This window comes from Littorina saxatilis, linkage group LG3 (assembly GCF_037325665.1).
Source record: "Littorina saxatilis isolate snail1 linkage group LG3, US_GU_Lsax_2.0, whole genome shotgun sequence".
NCBI lineage: Eukaryota > Metazoa > Mollusca > Gastropoda > Littorinimorpha > Littorinidae > Littorina > Littorina saxatilis.
In genome coordinates, this window is record NC_090247.1 from 9,483,785 (window position 1) to 9,500,610 (window position 16,826).

General features: G+C 40.0%; 1 protein-coding gene across 5 annotated transcripts; it reads left to right on the plus strand.

The window, feature by feature from the left end:
• LOC138961559 (uncharacterized) lies at positions 1-16,627 on the plus strand. 5 transcript variants are annotated; one of them, XM_070333221.1, is made up of 6 exons: positions 1-82; positions 4,467-4,745; positions 6,066-6,195; positions 10,269-10,398; positions 10,768-10,907; positions 11,403-16,627. In XM_070333221.1, the coding sequence occupies exons 2-6, from the start codon at positions 4,550-4,552 to the stop codon at positions 11,539-11,541; spliced, it is 735 nt and encodes a 244-aa protein (XP_070189322.1). In that variant the 5' UTR covers positions 1-82; positions 4,467-4,549; the 3' UTR covers positions 11,542-16,627. The 5 variants fall into 5 exon arrangements, with proteins under 5 accessions (XP_070189322.1, XP_070189324.1, XP_070189325.1 ...); XM_070333223.1 differs by lacking the exon at positions 1-82 and adding an exon at positions 107-148; XM_070333220.1 differs by lacking the exon at positions 1-82 and adding an exon at positions 170-554.
• The last annotated feature ends 199 nt before the right edge of the window (positions 16,628-16,826 follow it).

Here is a 16,826-nt window from a genome sequence, read left to right on the forward strand (position 1 = left end):
TTTCGCACTGCCCTCCCTTGGCTTGCAGACGATCGAAAGCCGACCTTGCCATTTTTGGCACAAGCACGGCATTCACCTGGAGGTAAGCTAAATTTACTCTGAATCTGATTCACTCCTCTCTGCATCACCACTCTTACTTTTTTCAGCGGTAAATTCTGTCGTTTGTTGACCATATGTTAAGACGCAGAAAGCAGAAAAGTCTGATTCAGTGTCAGTTAATCGTCTAAATCCACAGTTGCTTCATTGTTTACGGGACGTACGGTTGTGCTGCCAGCGCAGGGCACTGAGGCAGTGTCAGTGGCAGCCAGTGACTGAGTGAGAGTGGAAGTGGTTGTTGTGTGGGTAAAGAATGTTGAACTCATTGAGATGCGGTGTCTGTGTGGGGGTTGCTTGGCTTCCTTTCTAGCTTGCTAGCCTCACAGGTGGGACGGGTTTGACACATTTTCCGAGGATTGGCCGAGTGGAACAGAGTGAATCTTTTGCTGGAGAGAGATTAGGGAGAGGTTTCTGCATGCCGCGTTCAGAGGAACCGTTTGAAAGTTCTGAAGTGTGGGGTGAGTCAACAGTTCTATCAGTTTGTAATCACTTTGCGATTCTGGCAGTAGATTGAGGAGCTCATTCTGTAAGCGTATCTGTTGTTAAATCAAGTTGAAACTACAGTTATTAATGTTACAGTCCAATTGTTACAGTTCGATTTTGTTACAGCTAGTTACCATCAGAGTTAGGCACCTTTTGAGGGTACTTTTATCAATTTCACAGTCTTAGGAGTTAGGTGTGTTTATGTGGGTGCATGTGGGTGTGTGTAAGTGTGTGTGTGTAAGCACATGTATGTCTGAGTACAACTGCAAGAGAGAGAGAGAATTAAAAGAGGTGACATCATTTTCTTGGTAAGTGGTTTGGGAGAGGAAGGGGAAGTGTTCTAGTACTAAAATAAACTTTCTTAGCCTGTGCTGTGATTAATATATGTAGCTTAGTGGGGGTCTGTAACTATTAATTTACCAGAATGACATGTCATTTGAGATATATGGTAAAACACAGTAACAGGTGCACATGCAGGCCTGTGTGAGCCACAAACAAGTGCCAACTTTGGCATAAACACAGACAGAATTTAAGCTTTAGGGGTCGAGTTTATATCTCGCTCTTAGTTTTTAAAGTGGATCAAACCCCTTTAAAAACACCCCCCCCCCCCCCCCCATTTTAGATCCTCCCCCTTTTAAGACCCCCCTATATATAAATTGTTTTAAGATTTTCTGTTCATAAGACCTGATTTTCTGAGATCCTTGAAAGTTGGATCCTGTACTAGAGAGGACATTTTATTTTTGGCCTGTATTTGTGTTGTTCCTATAATTAAGTTAAGACCATATGGCCATGGGGACACATGAATGAAGCAACAGCAAAGTAAATATATATATTTGTAAAGCGATGGGGTCGAAAATTGTGTTTCAACGTGAACTTGCCTTTGTGTTTGTGTTGTGACAAGTGCAGTGTGAACCAAGAAAACCAGTTTAGACACTTGGAGAACCACACCTGTAGTTTATTCTTTCCCTCATCCCATATCCTCAACGAAGCGTAGACGTGTCTGCCAATTAACTGGCTTTTCCTGTCTTGTTAACATTGCTAGAATTTGTCTGCCCAGGCTTTCAGTAATTTGTACATTTTCTGATTTGGACACATGCATATATAATATATGATATATATATAAGTCTTGGCTGAATGTATTGTATCCAAACAGCTGGCTGCATCCTTGATTACACTTTTTCAGAGATCAACCTGGACTGTGTACAAAGTAAATCTAGCCAAGAATTGCTGCTCTGCTGCAGCTCGGCTGTAGATTTTTGTGATTAATTAATGTTGTGCAAGTGAAAGGATGCTATCCTGGACAGATCTGTGATGGTGAATATTATTGTTTACATGAGAAGGGTGGTACCTTTAAAAAAAATTGTTTTTATCTTGTTATACCTTTAACATTTAGCATATCACCACACACATATCCCTAATAGGTAAGTTTCCTGTGAGGACGTTAACCCCCCCCCCCCCCCATCTAGTACAGCATATATATACCTTTAAATTGTAAAGCACAGACTTTTGTTTTAAAAACAGCAACAATACTGTGTTGCCAAAGCTAGTATACTCAGCAGTATGTGTGCTATAAGGCACACAAAAAAGCATATAAAGTGAACAGTAAGTTTAGGCAAGTTTACATCAACAATTAAAGGCCTATCCTCTTCTTAGCTGTGTATAAATGCTATAGTATTAGGCACACAAACCATATAAAGTACAAAGGCCAATCCTCTACACAGGATTGTGACCAGTAGATTCAGAGGTACATGTAGCCCAGAGAGGCACAGTATGAGGTGTGCATGTGTAGTGTTTGAGTGGTGTATTGTGGGTGTTTACTTATGCAGAAGATCATTATGCGCAGTGTGGAAATGAAGACAGGAGAGCGTGGTGTGAACCTGTGTGGGTGACTAGCATACATGTGGAGCTGATGAAGGGTATAATTGTTATGGCATGTGTGTGAAGCACAGATAAGCAGAGATTGTGGCTGTTCGACATCATCATTTTGACTTTTGTTATATTTTGTATTATATCATGGACACAGATGTATCTTGATGAATGAAAGGAAGTGACATCTACAGTGGAACCACCCTTTTAAGACCCCCCGATTTAAGACCCCCCGATTTAAGACCTCCACTTTTTAAGACCTTGCTATTTCAGATTGTCTGTGCATAACCCTCTGTAAATCTACCTCCATTTTAAGACTCCCTCCTTTTTGGCTCACGTAAGTGTAGCCTATGCGATCGTAACATTGTCTGTCTGCATTTGTGCGTGTGTGTGTGTTTGTTTGTGCGTGTGTATGTCTGTGGTAGAAACTTTAACATTTCGTCATTTGAAGACGTCACATTATGGCGTAAGAGGGTTAGACGTCACGCGAAGGAATTACTGAAAGTCTCGGTCATTGTTATTTTTTATTTTGAGCGGGCCGAGCCCAGTTGGCAGTCCTGTCCCTGTAAGTAGGCTACAAGCAGACAGACAGATCTAGATCTAGTGTCTCGCTTTCTTGCACAGTTTCACCTATGCTTACTGTGTGTGTGTGTGTGTGTGTGTATGTGTGACGGAGTGATTGAGTTTGTGTTACTGTTTGTCGATTTCTTACGTGAGCCTCGAAGGCTTTGCCTCTTGTTAAGACCTTGTTTTCTTACGCTTTCTGTTCTTAACCTCTGTAAATCTACCTCCATTTTAAGACTCCCTCCTTTTTAAGACCTTGTTTTCTTACGCTTTCTGTTCTTGACCTCTGTAAATCTACCTCCATTTTAAGACTCCCTCCTTTTTAAGACCTTGTTTTCTTACGCTTTCTGTTCTTAACCTCTGTAAATCTACCTCCATTTTAAGACTCCCTCCTTTTTAAGACCTTGTTTTCTTACGCTTTCTGTTCTTAACCTCTGTAAATCGATCTACCTCCATTTTAAGACTCCCTCCTTTTTGAGACATGAATTTCTCAGATTTTTTTAGTTCTTAAATCTTTGGGGTTCCTCTGCATCATTGATTTGCTTGTACTGTGTCTTGATTCAAAATTGTACATTCATGTTAAGCTGGGTAAGGGAAAGAAATGTAGGGGAGAAGTCACACTGTCTTTTTTCATGAAGTTGTCTTGTCTTTTATTGCCATGTTGTTCTGTTTCTGAGAAAACACTGAGTTTCACCCCCCCCCCCCCCCCCCCCCCCCCCCCCCCCCCCCCCCCCGCGGGTTAGGGGGAAGAATTTACCCGATGCTCCGGGCCAGCATGTCGTAAGAGGCGACTAACGGATTCTGTGTCTCTTTTTAACCTTGTTAAGTGTTTCTTGTATAGAATATAGTCAATTTTTGTAAAGATTTTAGTCAAGCAGTATGTAAGAAATGTTAAGTCCTTTGTACTGGAAACTTGCATTCTCCCAGTAAGGTAATACATTGTACTACGTTGCAAATTTTTGATTTGTGCTTTTGTGAACATTAGAAACAATTGACAAGTGGCTCTATCCCATCTCCCCCCTTTCCCCGTCGCGATATAACCTTCGTGGTTGAAAACGATGTTAAACACCAAATAAAGAAAGAAACTGAGTTTCACTGTAAAATGAACCACAGTAACTAGTCATATAGAACAGATAAGTAATGAAGGCTAATTTCAGTGATTCTCTTTTCAATTGCTCGCATGCTAGTAACTCTGGAACTGTCCTTTGGCTTTATCTTTCAGAACTAGCTAACACTTGTTACAAGCTTTATAAACTCCAGCTGAACTCTACAGCCTGCACACAAACAAAAACAAAAACTTGAACTTGAAGATGTTGAAGTCAGCGTATATAGAATTGTTGTGTGTGTGTGTGGGGGGGGGGGGGGGTGTATGTGGTGCATGCACGTGCATGTATTAATTCTGGCACTCAACATGCACTGTTAAATCTGGAACCCTGTATTCTTCCTTTTTCTTGCAGAACTAACACCAGTGTAGAGTAATTAAACTTCGACTGAATTATCCAAGAACCCACAGACTTGCCAAAAGAAAGGAAAGTGCAAAATGTCGACATCAGCGTACGGAATGTTGGTGGTGTGTGCACTGGTGTGCGTGTTACCTGCGGCATGGAGTCAACAGGTGTTTCGCTGGAAGGTGCAGGATTACCCCGACCCCTTCTCCTTCGACACCTACACCCAGTGCGGACGTAGCAACAAGTCCAACATCTGCGATCCCAACACCATCATTGCCAAGAAGGAAGGTAAGGCAAAAAAAAAAATAGGTCTGTTTACGGTAACCCGACCGACCCTATTTTTTTCGCGCGACCCTAGACTTTTTTTTGGCATTTGGGGGAAAGAAAAAAAAAGCAAAATAACGTCAAAATCTGTTTTTTTTTAAAAAGAAAAAAAAAAATTTCCCGACCTACCGACCCTATTTTTTGGGCCTATGTTACCGTAAACAGACCTATTTTTGTTTTGGCCTAAGCTTTGACATTCACTAGATCTTCTTATTTTTCGTTCATGGGCTGAAACTCCATTGTTCACTCATGATTTTGCTTCAGTTGTTTTTTTGACATGTACGACCGTTTTTACCCCGCCATTCACTGAATCACGCTTTGGACTACACAATGCGGATGATGTGGGTCGTAGACAGCCCATACTTTCTAAAGAAGGATTCAATGTAAGAAATACATGACCCACTCCATCCAAATAGGGATAAACTCTTAATTTTGCAGAGTATAATGGGTCATACACGACCAACACCATCCGAATAAGGATTAAAACACCATAAAATTCCTCATTTATTTTCATATGGGTCTTCCACGACCCACAACATCCAGACGGTGTATTTGTTTGTTTACAAAGATCAATCCTTCAAAAAGTGGTTGATGGGATTGGGAAGGTTCTATGGTGTTTAAGAATTACAAAAAAGGTGCCTCCCCTGTGATGAATTTCCCTACCCTCAATTTCCCAATAAAGACCCCTTCTTTTTTATGACTGACATTTTCAAGGTTGTTATTGGGAGGTTTTATTGTATATTATATATGCTAGAAAAAAAGTGTCTGAAGTAATTGAAGTATTAACATCCTGTTAAGATCATTTGGACTAGCTTTGAAGAGGTTTTAGGAATTAAGTACATGTACATAGACGGGCGTGGTGGTAAGACATCGGCCTCCTAATCGGAAGGTCGTGTGTTCGAGTCCCGATCGCTGCCGCCTGGTGGGTTAAAAGTGGAGATTTTTCCAACCTCCCAGGTCAACTTATGTGCAGACCTGCTAGTGACTTAACCCCCTTCGTGTGTACACGCAAGCACAAGACCAAGTGCGCACAAAAAGATCCTGTAATCCATGTCAGAGTTCGGTGGGTTATAGAAACACGAAAATACCCAGCATGAGAGATGTTCAACATGCGGGCTACCTCACCTGCCTTGACCTCTCACCAATTCATTGTAAAGCGCTTAGAGAACGTCAAGCGCTCTTTATCTCCCATATTATTACTATTAATATTATTAAATGTATCTAACGGCCAGCTGTGAAGTTCATTGAAGATTGTGACTGCATCACTGTTAAATGCTGTTGCAGCTGACGAGATTGACAGCTTGATATGGAGTGTGTACCGGGAGTCTCGCTGCGACTGCCAGAGCTGCATACGAAACAGTCATGGTTACGTCATCCGGGTGGCCATTATGCCCCGCATGGAAAGCATCTACAAGTTAGTACTTTTTCTTCTTCTTTCTTCTCTTTTTGGCTCACGTAAGTGTAGCCTATGCGATCGTAACTCTGTCTGTCTGTGCGTGCGTGCGTATGTGCGTGCGTGTGTATGTCTGTGGTAGAAACTCTAACATTTGAAGACGTCACATTACATTGACGTCACATTATGACGTAAGAGGGTTAGACGCCACGCGAAGGAAGTACTGAAAGTCTCGGTCATTATTATTTTGAGCGGGCCGAGACTAGTTGGCAGTCGTGTCCCTGTAAGTAGGCTACATGCAGACAGACAGATCTAGATCTAGTGTCTCGCTTTCTTGCACAGTTTCACCTATGCTCTTTCTGTGTGTGTGTGTGTTTGTGTGTGTGTGTGTGTGTGTGTGTGTGTGACGGAGTGATTGAGTTTGTGTTACTGTTTGTCGATTTCTTACGTGAGCCTTGATGGCTTCGCCTCTTGTTTCTACATCTTCTTCTTGTTCTTCTCTTTCATCCTGTTATTCTTTCTTCTCTTTCTTCTTCTTCTTTCTTCTCTTATTTCTACATCTTCTTCATCATAGCTTTTTTCTTCTTCTTTCTTTTGTTATTTCTACATCTTCTTCTTGTTCGTCTTTTTCTTCTTCTCCTTCTTCTTCTTCATTCAGATTGGTAGTCTAGTCACCCTGGCAAAGTCCACGTTTTTTGTTTTTTTTAAAGGAATTGGAATTTGGTATATTTATACTTACTGTACTTGGGGGAAATTCCTCAATAAAATTTTGGGATACTGTAGCGTGCAGCAACAGAGTCACATTACCAAGTCTTTTTTTTCCCTGCATGCTTTTATTTGTGTTTTCAAAGCCCTGAGATTTTTGCTGTGAGCTTGGGATCTTTCTATTGTGCTTGCTTTTACACGTGGGGCTGGAACAATCTGCACAAACTTGATCTTAGCAAGTAATTATTGCTTGCAGACCTGGTTTTGAGCCAACGCCAATGGCGACAAATAGAAGCCAGCATGCTACTGACCAAGCTTCTTCCCCGCCCCCAGGGCGCAAGCCCCAAAGATATTTCTGTAGTTTTACCTCCTGTGACTAGAATAGAAAATCTAAAAAATAAGATAAGGATAATTTTAGGAAATTGTTAATAGACGTACAGTTCAGAACACATGCAAGTAAAATATGATGCAAGTGAAATAAAATAAAACACAAGGTGTCAGCAGGACATTGCTTGAAAAGATGTTCAGGGGGTAATTGCTTGCTTCACATTATGGCATTGTCGTTTTCCTGTCTGTGATTTTTTTCAAAGAAGAAAGAGCTGAGTTGTTACCACCTTACTATTGGAAAAAACATAATGCACTTTAATTTAAAAAGTTGTTTGCTACTAAGAAAAAGAAATTGCTAAAGAATATTTTGTACTTTATTTATAGAATTTGTAACAGCTTTTCATAAAAAAACCAATTCCCTCCATTTATTTACTATATTAGCATACTAGATGATTACCCGCTTCGCCGGGAAGAAGTAGAGCCGAATACCAGGCTGCGCCTGGGACCCGGCTTTGTTGGGTGTACGCCGGATTTGCCGGCGCACGAAGGAAGGGAAATAAACGCGCAAAACACTGGAGAAGATAAGGAAGAGTTGTGGACAGTGACCTTCTAAAAATAGTAACGTGCAGTGACCTTCTAAAAATAGTAACGTAGTAACGGGAATATGGATTGACGCCACACGAAGGAAGGGAGATAAACGCAAAACACTGGAGAAGATAAGGAAGAGTTACTGGGAATGGTGAAATGAACAGAAAAACCAAAATCGGTTCAGCGCTGAGAGCACGTGTTGAAAATTCTCATCGAGCAGGTTGTGTCCGGGGTCTACTTGAATATGCCCACCAAATTTGAAGCAGATCCATCGAGAACTTTGGCTGTGCATCGCGGACAGACACAAGCCGTATATAGAAATCATGATTGTATTTATTGTTTAAAATGCCCCCATGGGTTATGGACTAATGAAACTTGAACTTGGTCACAATAAATAAACAAACTGCTTCACACTTTAATTTAATCATTAGTTCTGTCCAGTAGAACTAGAAGATATTAATGGTTTGCCTCCTCCGAGAAAAAGTCTTATTTTGCATTGAGAGTGAATTGAGACCAGTTGGTCACACATTAGTGTCATTCTTGGAGACACTGACAGCTGCTATGTGGACTGATTTCATTCATGTGACTTGTCAGTTGTCAGTCATTAAAAACCCACCAGTAGAAACCTTGATTTATAATTAAGGATTTCCAGTAACAACTTATTATTTTCTAATTGAAAACCATGTCTGCCTCACCTGTACAAGTATAAATTGTGCAGTTTAAAAATTGGCAATGACCATTCATCTTCATTGAAAGCAGTAGGCTTGTAGCTAAATGTGCTGTGTTCAGTTGTTTTTTAAGCTTCTGGCTCTTTTAAATGCCTGGGTGTGGTTTCAGACATAAAAACTCAACAGCTAAATGCACTATGTTCTGTTTTTACATTTAGTCAAGTTTTGACATGTTTTCATTTTTTTGATAAATGTCTTTGATGACGTCATATGCGGCATTTTGTAAAAGTTGAGGCGGCACTGTCACACCCTCATTTTGTAATCATATTGATTGAATTTTTGGCCAAGCAATCTTTGACGAAGGCCGGACTTTGGTATTGCATTTCAGCTTGGAGGCTTAAAAATTAATTAATGACTTTGGTCATTAAAAATCTGAAAATTGTAATTAAAAGTATTTTTTTTTATAAAACGATCCAAAATTACGTTTATCGTATTCTTCATCATTTTCTGATTCCAAAAACATATCAATATGTTATATTTGGATTAACAACAAGCTCTTAAAATTAAAAATATAAAAATTATGATTAAAATTAAATTTCCAAAATCGATTTAAAAACAATTGCATCTTATTCCTTGTCCGTTCCTGATTCCAAAAACATATAGATATGATATGTTTGGATTAAAAACACGTTCAGAGAGTTAACAAGTCGCGTAAGGCGAAAATACAACATTTAGTCAAGTAGCTGTCGAACTCACAGAATGAAACTGAACGCAATGCCATTTTTCAGCAAGACCGTATACTCGTAGCATCGTCAGTCCACCGCTCATGGCAAAGGCAGTGAAATTGACAAGAAGAGCGGGGTAGTAGTTGCGTTAAGAAGGATAGCACGCTTTTCTGTACCTCTCTTTGTTTTAACTTTCTGAGCGTGTTTTTAATCCAAACATATCATATCTATATGTTTTTGGAATCAGGAACCGACAAGGAATAAGATGAAAGTGTTTTTAAATTGATTTGGACAATTTAATTTTGATAATAATTTTTATATATTTAACTTTCAGAGCTTGTTTTTAATCCAAATATAACATATTTATATGTTTTTGGAATAAAAAAATGATGGAGAATAAGATGAACGTAAATTTGGATCGTTTTATAAATTTTTATTTTTTTTTACAATTTTCAGATTTTTAATGACCAAAGTCATTAATTAATTTTTAAGCCACCAAGCTGAAATGCAATACCAAAGTCCGGGCTTCGTCGAAGATTACTTGACCAAAATTTCAACCAATTTGGTTGAAAAATGAGGGCGTGACAGTGCCGCCTCAACTTTCACAAAAAAACGGATATGACGTCATCAAAGACATTTATCAAAAAAATGAAAAAAACGTTCGGGGATTTCATACCCAGGAACTCTCATGTCAAATTTCATAAAGATCGGTCCAGTAGTTTAGTCTGAATCGCTCTACACACACACACACACACACGCACATACACCACGACCCTCGTCTCGATTCCCCCCTCTACGTTAAAACATTTAGTCAAAACTTGACTAAATGTAAAAAGAATAGAGATATAGAAAAGCGTGCTATCCTCCTCAGCGCAACCGCTACCGTGCTTTTCTGGATTGTTGATTTCACTGCCTTTGCCACGAGCAGTGGACAGACGATGCTACGAGTGTACGGTCTTGCGGAAAAAATGCAATGCGTTCAGTTTCATTCTGTGCGTTCGACTGAGCTTGACTAAATGTTGTATTTTCGCCTTACGCGACTTGTTAAACTTTACTAATAAATGCCTGTGTGTGGTTTCAGACATGGAAACACATCCCAAGACAGGCTAAAGGACGCTCAGATGTTTTCCTACATCCTCACCAGGAACTGGGCCATGGCCGGCAGCTGTAACGAGTCCCTGCTCATCCTCTACTCCAGATATGACGGCATTGTGAGTGTGTGTGTGGGGACTGTTACAGCTAACTTGAAAACAAGTAATATGTACAACTGTGTGTGTGTGTGACTGTTGCAGTTGTACACATTGTCCCAAGCCCAGAACTGCTAGTTACAGTTGTGTGTGTGTGACTGTTACATGTGTGTGACTGTAACAACTGTACACATTGTCCCAAGCCCAGAACTGCTAGTGACAGTTGTGTGTGTGTGTGTGTGTGACTGTTGCAGTTGTACATTGTCCCAAGCCCAGAACTGCTAGTTACAGTTGTGTGTGTGTGACTGTTACATGTGTGTGACTGCAACAACTGTACACATTGTCCCAAGCCCAGAACTGCTAGTTACAGTTGTGTGTGTGTGATTGTTACAGCTGTACACTTTGACACTTCCCCAAGCCCGACACGTGCTGGAGGACGAGGCGGTGAAGAGAATCACCATGCAGGTCCGACCCTTGTTTGATGACGAAACTATGGTGGGCAAAGGCCTCAAGGAAATGATTACAAAATACAAGTAAGTCATTGAATTATTAAAGGCACAGTTCCTGTGTCAACACTGAGGTAGCATTCCGGATGTGGATTTTTGGTATGTCTCCAAATGGAGGGTTGAACAGTGGCTGTCTTGATCTGCGTCACATGTCATATTTTGGTCATTGTTCACCTTGACTGCCAGTGCAGTCTCCTGAGAACAGTGGCTGTCTTGATCTGTGTCAAATGTCATATGTTGGTCATTGTTCACCTTGACTGCCAGTTGCAGTCTCCTGAGAACAGTGGCTGTCTTGATCTGTGTCAAATGTCATATTTTGGTCATTGTTCACCTTGACTGCCAGTGCAGTATCCTGAGAACAGTGGCTGTCTTGATCTGTGTCAAATGTCATATGTTGGTCATTGTTCACCTTGACTGCCAGTGCAGTCTCCTGAGAACAGTGGCTATCTCGATCTGTGTACAATGTCATATTTAGGTCAAAAATAAAAATAAGGTATATTGTTCCCCTTGGTGTGTCCACAGGATGGTGCTGATGGGAGACAGGGAGGGGGCGCTGCGACCCAAAGTGTCACAGCAGCGATCAAACAATGCCGGCAGACTTTTCCCGTCCTTCGCCTTGACCCTCCTCTTCACTGCTCTCTGGATAGCTGTCCGTCACTAGTGACCCCCAGCTAGCAGCTCTCTGGATAGCCGTCGGTCACTTAGTGACATCTGCACTGCTGTCTGGATAGCCGTCAGTCGCTAGTGACCTCTAGCAGCTCTCTGGATAGCCGTCGGTCACTTAATGACATCTTCACTGCTGTCTGGATAGCTGTCCGTCACTAGTGACGGACAGCTAGCAGCTCTCTGGATAGCCGTCGGTCACTTAGTGACATCTGCACTGCTGTCTGGATAGCCGTCAGTCGCTAGTGACCTCTAGCAGCTCTCTGAATAGCCGTCGGTCACTTAATGACATCTTCACTGCTGTCTGGATAGCTGTCCGTCACTAGTGACGGACAGCTAGCAGCTCTCTGGATAGCCGTCGGTCACTTAGTGACATCTGCACTGCTGTCTGGATAGCCGTCAGTCGCTAGTGACCTCTAGCAGCTCTCTGGATAGCCGTCGGTCACTTAATGACATCTTCACTGCTCTCTGGATAGCTGTCAGTCGCTAGTGACATCACTGCTCTCTGGATAGCCGTCAGTCAAAAGCAAGATCTTCACTGCTCGCGATTGAAACAAGAAAGATGGTGACACTAGAGTTGATTCCACATGGCGAAGACAAATTATTTATCCAGGTAAAGATTTGGCGCAAATATTGCAGGGTGCATGTTTACAGGAAGCTTCCCACTCTTGCTCATGAAAATCTAAAAAATACAGAAATAATGATAATAATAACGACGGCATATATAGCGCAAACCACAGCAGTCTGTGCTCTCTGCGTTTTACATATTAACTATGAATAAAAACTTACTATTTAAATGAAATTGGCAGCCGGCCCTGCATACGCCCGATATTTGGTTTTATCAGTTTCTTCCTGACAATAATCATAACTAATATCACTGTGTGTTACACCTGATTTTATTGGTTGGCGTACCAAGAGCGAGAGTCGGGATTATAGTTGTGAAGAAATGCTGGCTATTCCTGTGTTGCTAGAAAAAACATGCAAATGCAGAGGGTCGGTAAAACAAATAGGAGGGTCACATAACTTCACAATAGCTACATTTTGCAACAGCAGATTGTTCCAAAATGATTTTGCAAAAATAAACATGTGAATCTTATATCATTATATAAAATGATATTCATAATCATGTTTATTTTTGCAAATATGAATATTGTATTGTTTTTCATTCAAGATTATAAGCTATGGATGTTGATGGCATGTGCAAAAAAAGTTGGCAATGACAAATTATACAATCTATGAATGTTATGTTCCATTTCAAAGTGTACAAAATTGTTCTTGAACAACATTGTATTGAATGGAGAAGCACTCACTGGAAAAATCTCCATTAGTTTCTGAAATTCCAGAATGAATCTCATTTTTGTGGCTGTTTCTTCTTCTGAACTTTAACATCTTAATTAACATCTTAATTGCTCACACAACTGTGTGTGTTGTGGATAGATCAGTTTCAAATGCTGTCTATTGCTAACCTTCACTGTAAGATACCATTTAAACGTGAAATTCATACATTGTAAAGGTGAATTTAAGTACTTTGCCAATGTTTCGTTTGCCTCTAGCATTTTTTTGCAGCAGCATTGATGAACAAGCATTTTACATCTGTTACTATATCTTCTTGACTTGCATTTTTCCTGGATCACTTTTTGTCAACAAAGATAGCAGACATGCTTTGTCTGCAGCAAATGTAACTTTTTGTCACAAACCTATCATTGGAAACAGCGTTTTGAGGACATGATTCAACAACTGCAGGTCTTGATGATCATGAGAATAAAGCATTGGACTATATTTTCCAGCTGTGAACAACGACAAAGGTAAACAATACCTTCCTCCCTATGTTAATGATTAGGCAAAAAAAAAAAAAAATTCTGTTTCTGGTCACCCGACCGACCCTAAATTTCGGCGCCGACCCTAAACTTTTTTTTTTCAAACTCAAAAATTATTTTTTTTTTTTTGGTGGTAAAGGACAGGGTGAGAAAATGAACAACAAAAACGTGTGAAAACGAAAGTCCGCTGACGATTTGTAAATGTGTTGAGTGTCTTGTCTCTATGTATAGTGAATCCAGTCTCTTTGCGCAATTTTTAAAGTTAGTTTTATTGGTCTACATTTGGGGTAAAAAAAATAAAAAATAAAAAATAAAAAATCCCTACCTACCGACCCTATTTTTTTTAGCCATGTTACCAGAAACAGACAAAAAAATTTTTTGGCCTTACTGAAAAAATTTCCCATCAGGTTCTGAAATTCCAGGATGATTCCCATTTTTTTGGCTACAGTTTCTTAATTCTCCTGACATTAAACATCTTGCTCACACAAGTTTGTGTGATGTGGATAGATCAGTTTCAAGTGCTGTCTATACTGCTAACCTTCCCTGTATGTAAACCACCACAGATCTGTCCAGGCTTTTACATGGGATAAGAGCTTGATCCTTCTGCTTGGACATATACCAAAACTCATGGGCTGACTGCTTCTGGTGAAGAGTGGGAATTCTTTGTTGATTTAATTCCTCCGGTTGACACTGGTGTCAGTTACAAAGCAAAAAATTCCCACTTTACAGAAGGAAGCCCGCCTGTTCATTTTTGGAATGTGTAAAGATGGAGGGATCCTCTTATCCCTTGTACGATGTCTGGGCAGTTCTCTGGCAATTGACCAGACAGTTTCTACAAGATGGAGGGATCCTCTTATCCCTTGTACGATGTCTCGGCAGTTCTCTGGCAATTGACCAGACAGTTTCTACAAGATGGAGGGATCCTCTTATCCCGTGTACGATGTCTCGGCAGTTCTGTGGCAATTGACCAGACAGTTTCTACAAGATGGAGGGATCCTCTTATCCCTTGTACGACGTCTCGGCAGTTCTCTGGCAATTGACCAGACAGTTTCTACAAGATGGAGGGATCCTCTTATCCCTTGTACGATGTCTCGGCAGTTCTCTGGCAATTGACCAGACAGTTTCTACAAGATGGAGGGATCCTCTTATCCCGTGTACGATGTCTCGGCAGTTCTCTGGCAATTGACCAGACAGTTTTTACAAGATGGAGGGATCCTCTTATCCCTTGTACGATGTCTCGGTAGTTCTGTGGCAATTGACCAGACAGTTTCTACAAGATGGAGGGATCCTCTTAGTCTTATCCCTTGTACGATGTCTCGGTAGTTCTGTGGCAATTGACCAGACAGTTTCTACAAGATGGAGGGATCCTCTTATCCCGTGTACGATGTCTCGGCAGTTCTCTGGCAATTGACCAGACAGTTTCTACAAGAAGGAAGGTTTATCCTTAATGCACAGGACGCATCAGATGTTCTCATTTATTTTTGTCAGCTTTTTAGTGTCTGTCTCTGACAGTTTGTCTCATGCAGGGCTAAATTAAATGTTAATGTGCAGCATTCTGTAAAATATGCTTTAATTTTAACGGTATATATATATATATATATATATATGTATATTGTAATCTACATGTGCATCATGCAAAAAAATCCTTTATTTTATTTTATTATATTTTATTTTATTTTATAAACTAAGCATCATGATCAAGATGCAATACATGTAGCAACGAAAGTCTTTTTGTCTAGATCTGTTTATCATCATCAGTTTCAATCTCTTCTATGCTCTGAGAATTATACTTGCCACTTATGCAATAAATAGATCTCAGAGAAATGTACATATATACTCATATTTATCAGCTGGAGTTAACTGCATTTGTTCCTTAATTGAAATACTCCTCCTTGGTTTGCTGTTTGTCAGCATGTTAGGGTGCCGGTGTGTGGGTGAATGTGTGCATAACCTGTGTGAGATGACGAGAGTGAAAGAATGCCTGGATTGTTTGCACTTGAACAGTTTGGTACAGCTTTGCCTCACTGTTAAATTGTGAATAAATTATGTAAATTATTAATGTTATGCAGGTTGATTTAGGACAGAGATGGTTTTTCAAGATATCGTTCAGACATATGTTTATTTATACTCTCAGTAGTCTGTAATTGGTTAATTTGCCTGTGTGAAAATTTGGTTAGCTTGTATTTTTATCACTTGCATTGAAGCAGCTTCACATTTACCCAAAGTTCTTTATACCTGAGAGGACTTCTAGTTGCGTTTTACATGTGTGTGTTTGTGTCTTTACTTCATGCAGTCTTTTACTTTGTATCGATTTTCAACTGTTCATTAGGAGAAAGCCAGTTTGTGGTTGTGTATGAGAACAATATTTGTTTTGAATAAGTTGTGGGATTTAAAAATTACAGTTACGGTTGTTGGGTGGAGGGAGGGTAGGTTAGCTGGTTAGGTTAATACGTCTCAAGGACAGCTTTCTGTTAGTTTTAAGCAAAAAAAGAGCATGGCAATTGCACAATGCCTGCTTATCAAGACACCCATACGATTGCTTACTCAGGTACAATATGCTGTGTGATATAAATAGCTTTTTGAACACTGTTACTTACTGGTGGTCTCAGTATCTGCATTCATGATTTACGAGAATTGTAAAGGTTTTTTTATTTAACTCTAAGAAATTTGAATTTGTCCTGCTAGCTAGCACTATTCTTTCAGTCTTGGAGCCAGCCTGTTTTACTTTTCTGGCAATTAGAAACTGCATGTCTAGAAGTTGGGATTACATTTTATAGTGAAGAAAACAGGTGAAAATTAGTTTTCTGAAGTTAAGCACAGCAAGTTAAAAATTATCCTAATAATCAGCTTTACCAGCATAATATACTAACAGTCAGAATGTTACAAAGCAAACAGTATTGCTATTTAAACAAATTGGTAACAAAATCAGCAGAAAGAGCACTCTGTATGTTTTTTTATAGCTACCCATCAGGTAATAGTACATAAATACCATGTTACCCATGTAATTGTACTTTTGAAATAGTTATCATTTGTTCGACACCAGAATATTTGAAATCATGGATTCCAGTGCAGATGTCACAGAATATCAAGACCTCTTGGTGATACCTGTTTTTGTGCGTGTGTTTTTGATGACTGCATGTAGACTTTTAAGTCACAATATTGGTGCTATTCCTGCTGTGTTGTAGATTTACTCTTTATTTCTGCTTCTTTGTTGTAATACTGGTTCTGTGGTTGAGTTCTGAGTAAAACTTTCACTCTCAAAATGTTGAGTTGTGGTCTGTGTTGGTGATTAAAAATCAATTGTGCATGTTGTACTATTATCTTCACACACACAGACACACTCACACACACACACTCTCACAGACACACAAGACACACACACAGACAGACACAGACAGACAGACAGACACTCACACACAGACAGACAGACACACTCAGACACACACACAGACACATACACACTCAG

Excerpts from the sequence above, each read along its gene's own strand:
- LOC138961559 (XM_070333221.1), top strand. The coding sequence starts at position 4,550 with ATGTCGACATCAGCGTACGGAATGTTGGTGGTGTGTGCACTGGTGTGC. Across the intron at positions 10,399-10,767 it reads ACTCCAGATATGACGGCATT|CTGTACACTTTGACACTTCC; the intron begins GTGAGTGTGTGT and ends TGATTGTTACAG. Across the intron at positions 10,908-11,402 it reads GAAATGATTACAAAATACAA|GATGGTGCTGATGGGAGACA; the intron begins GTAAGTCATTGA and ends GTGTGTCCACAG.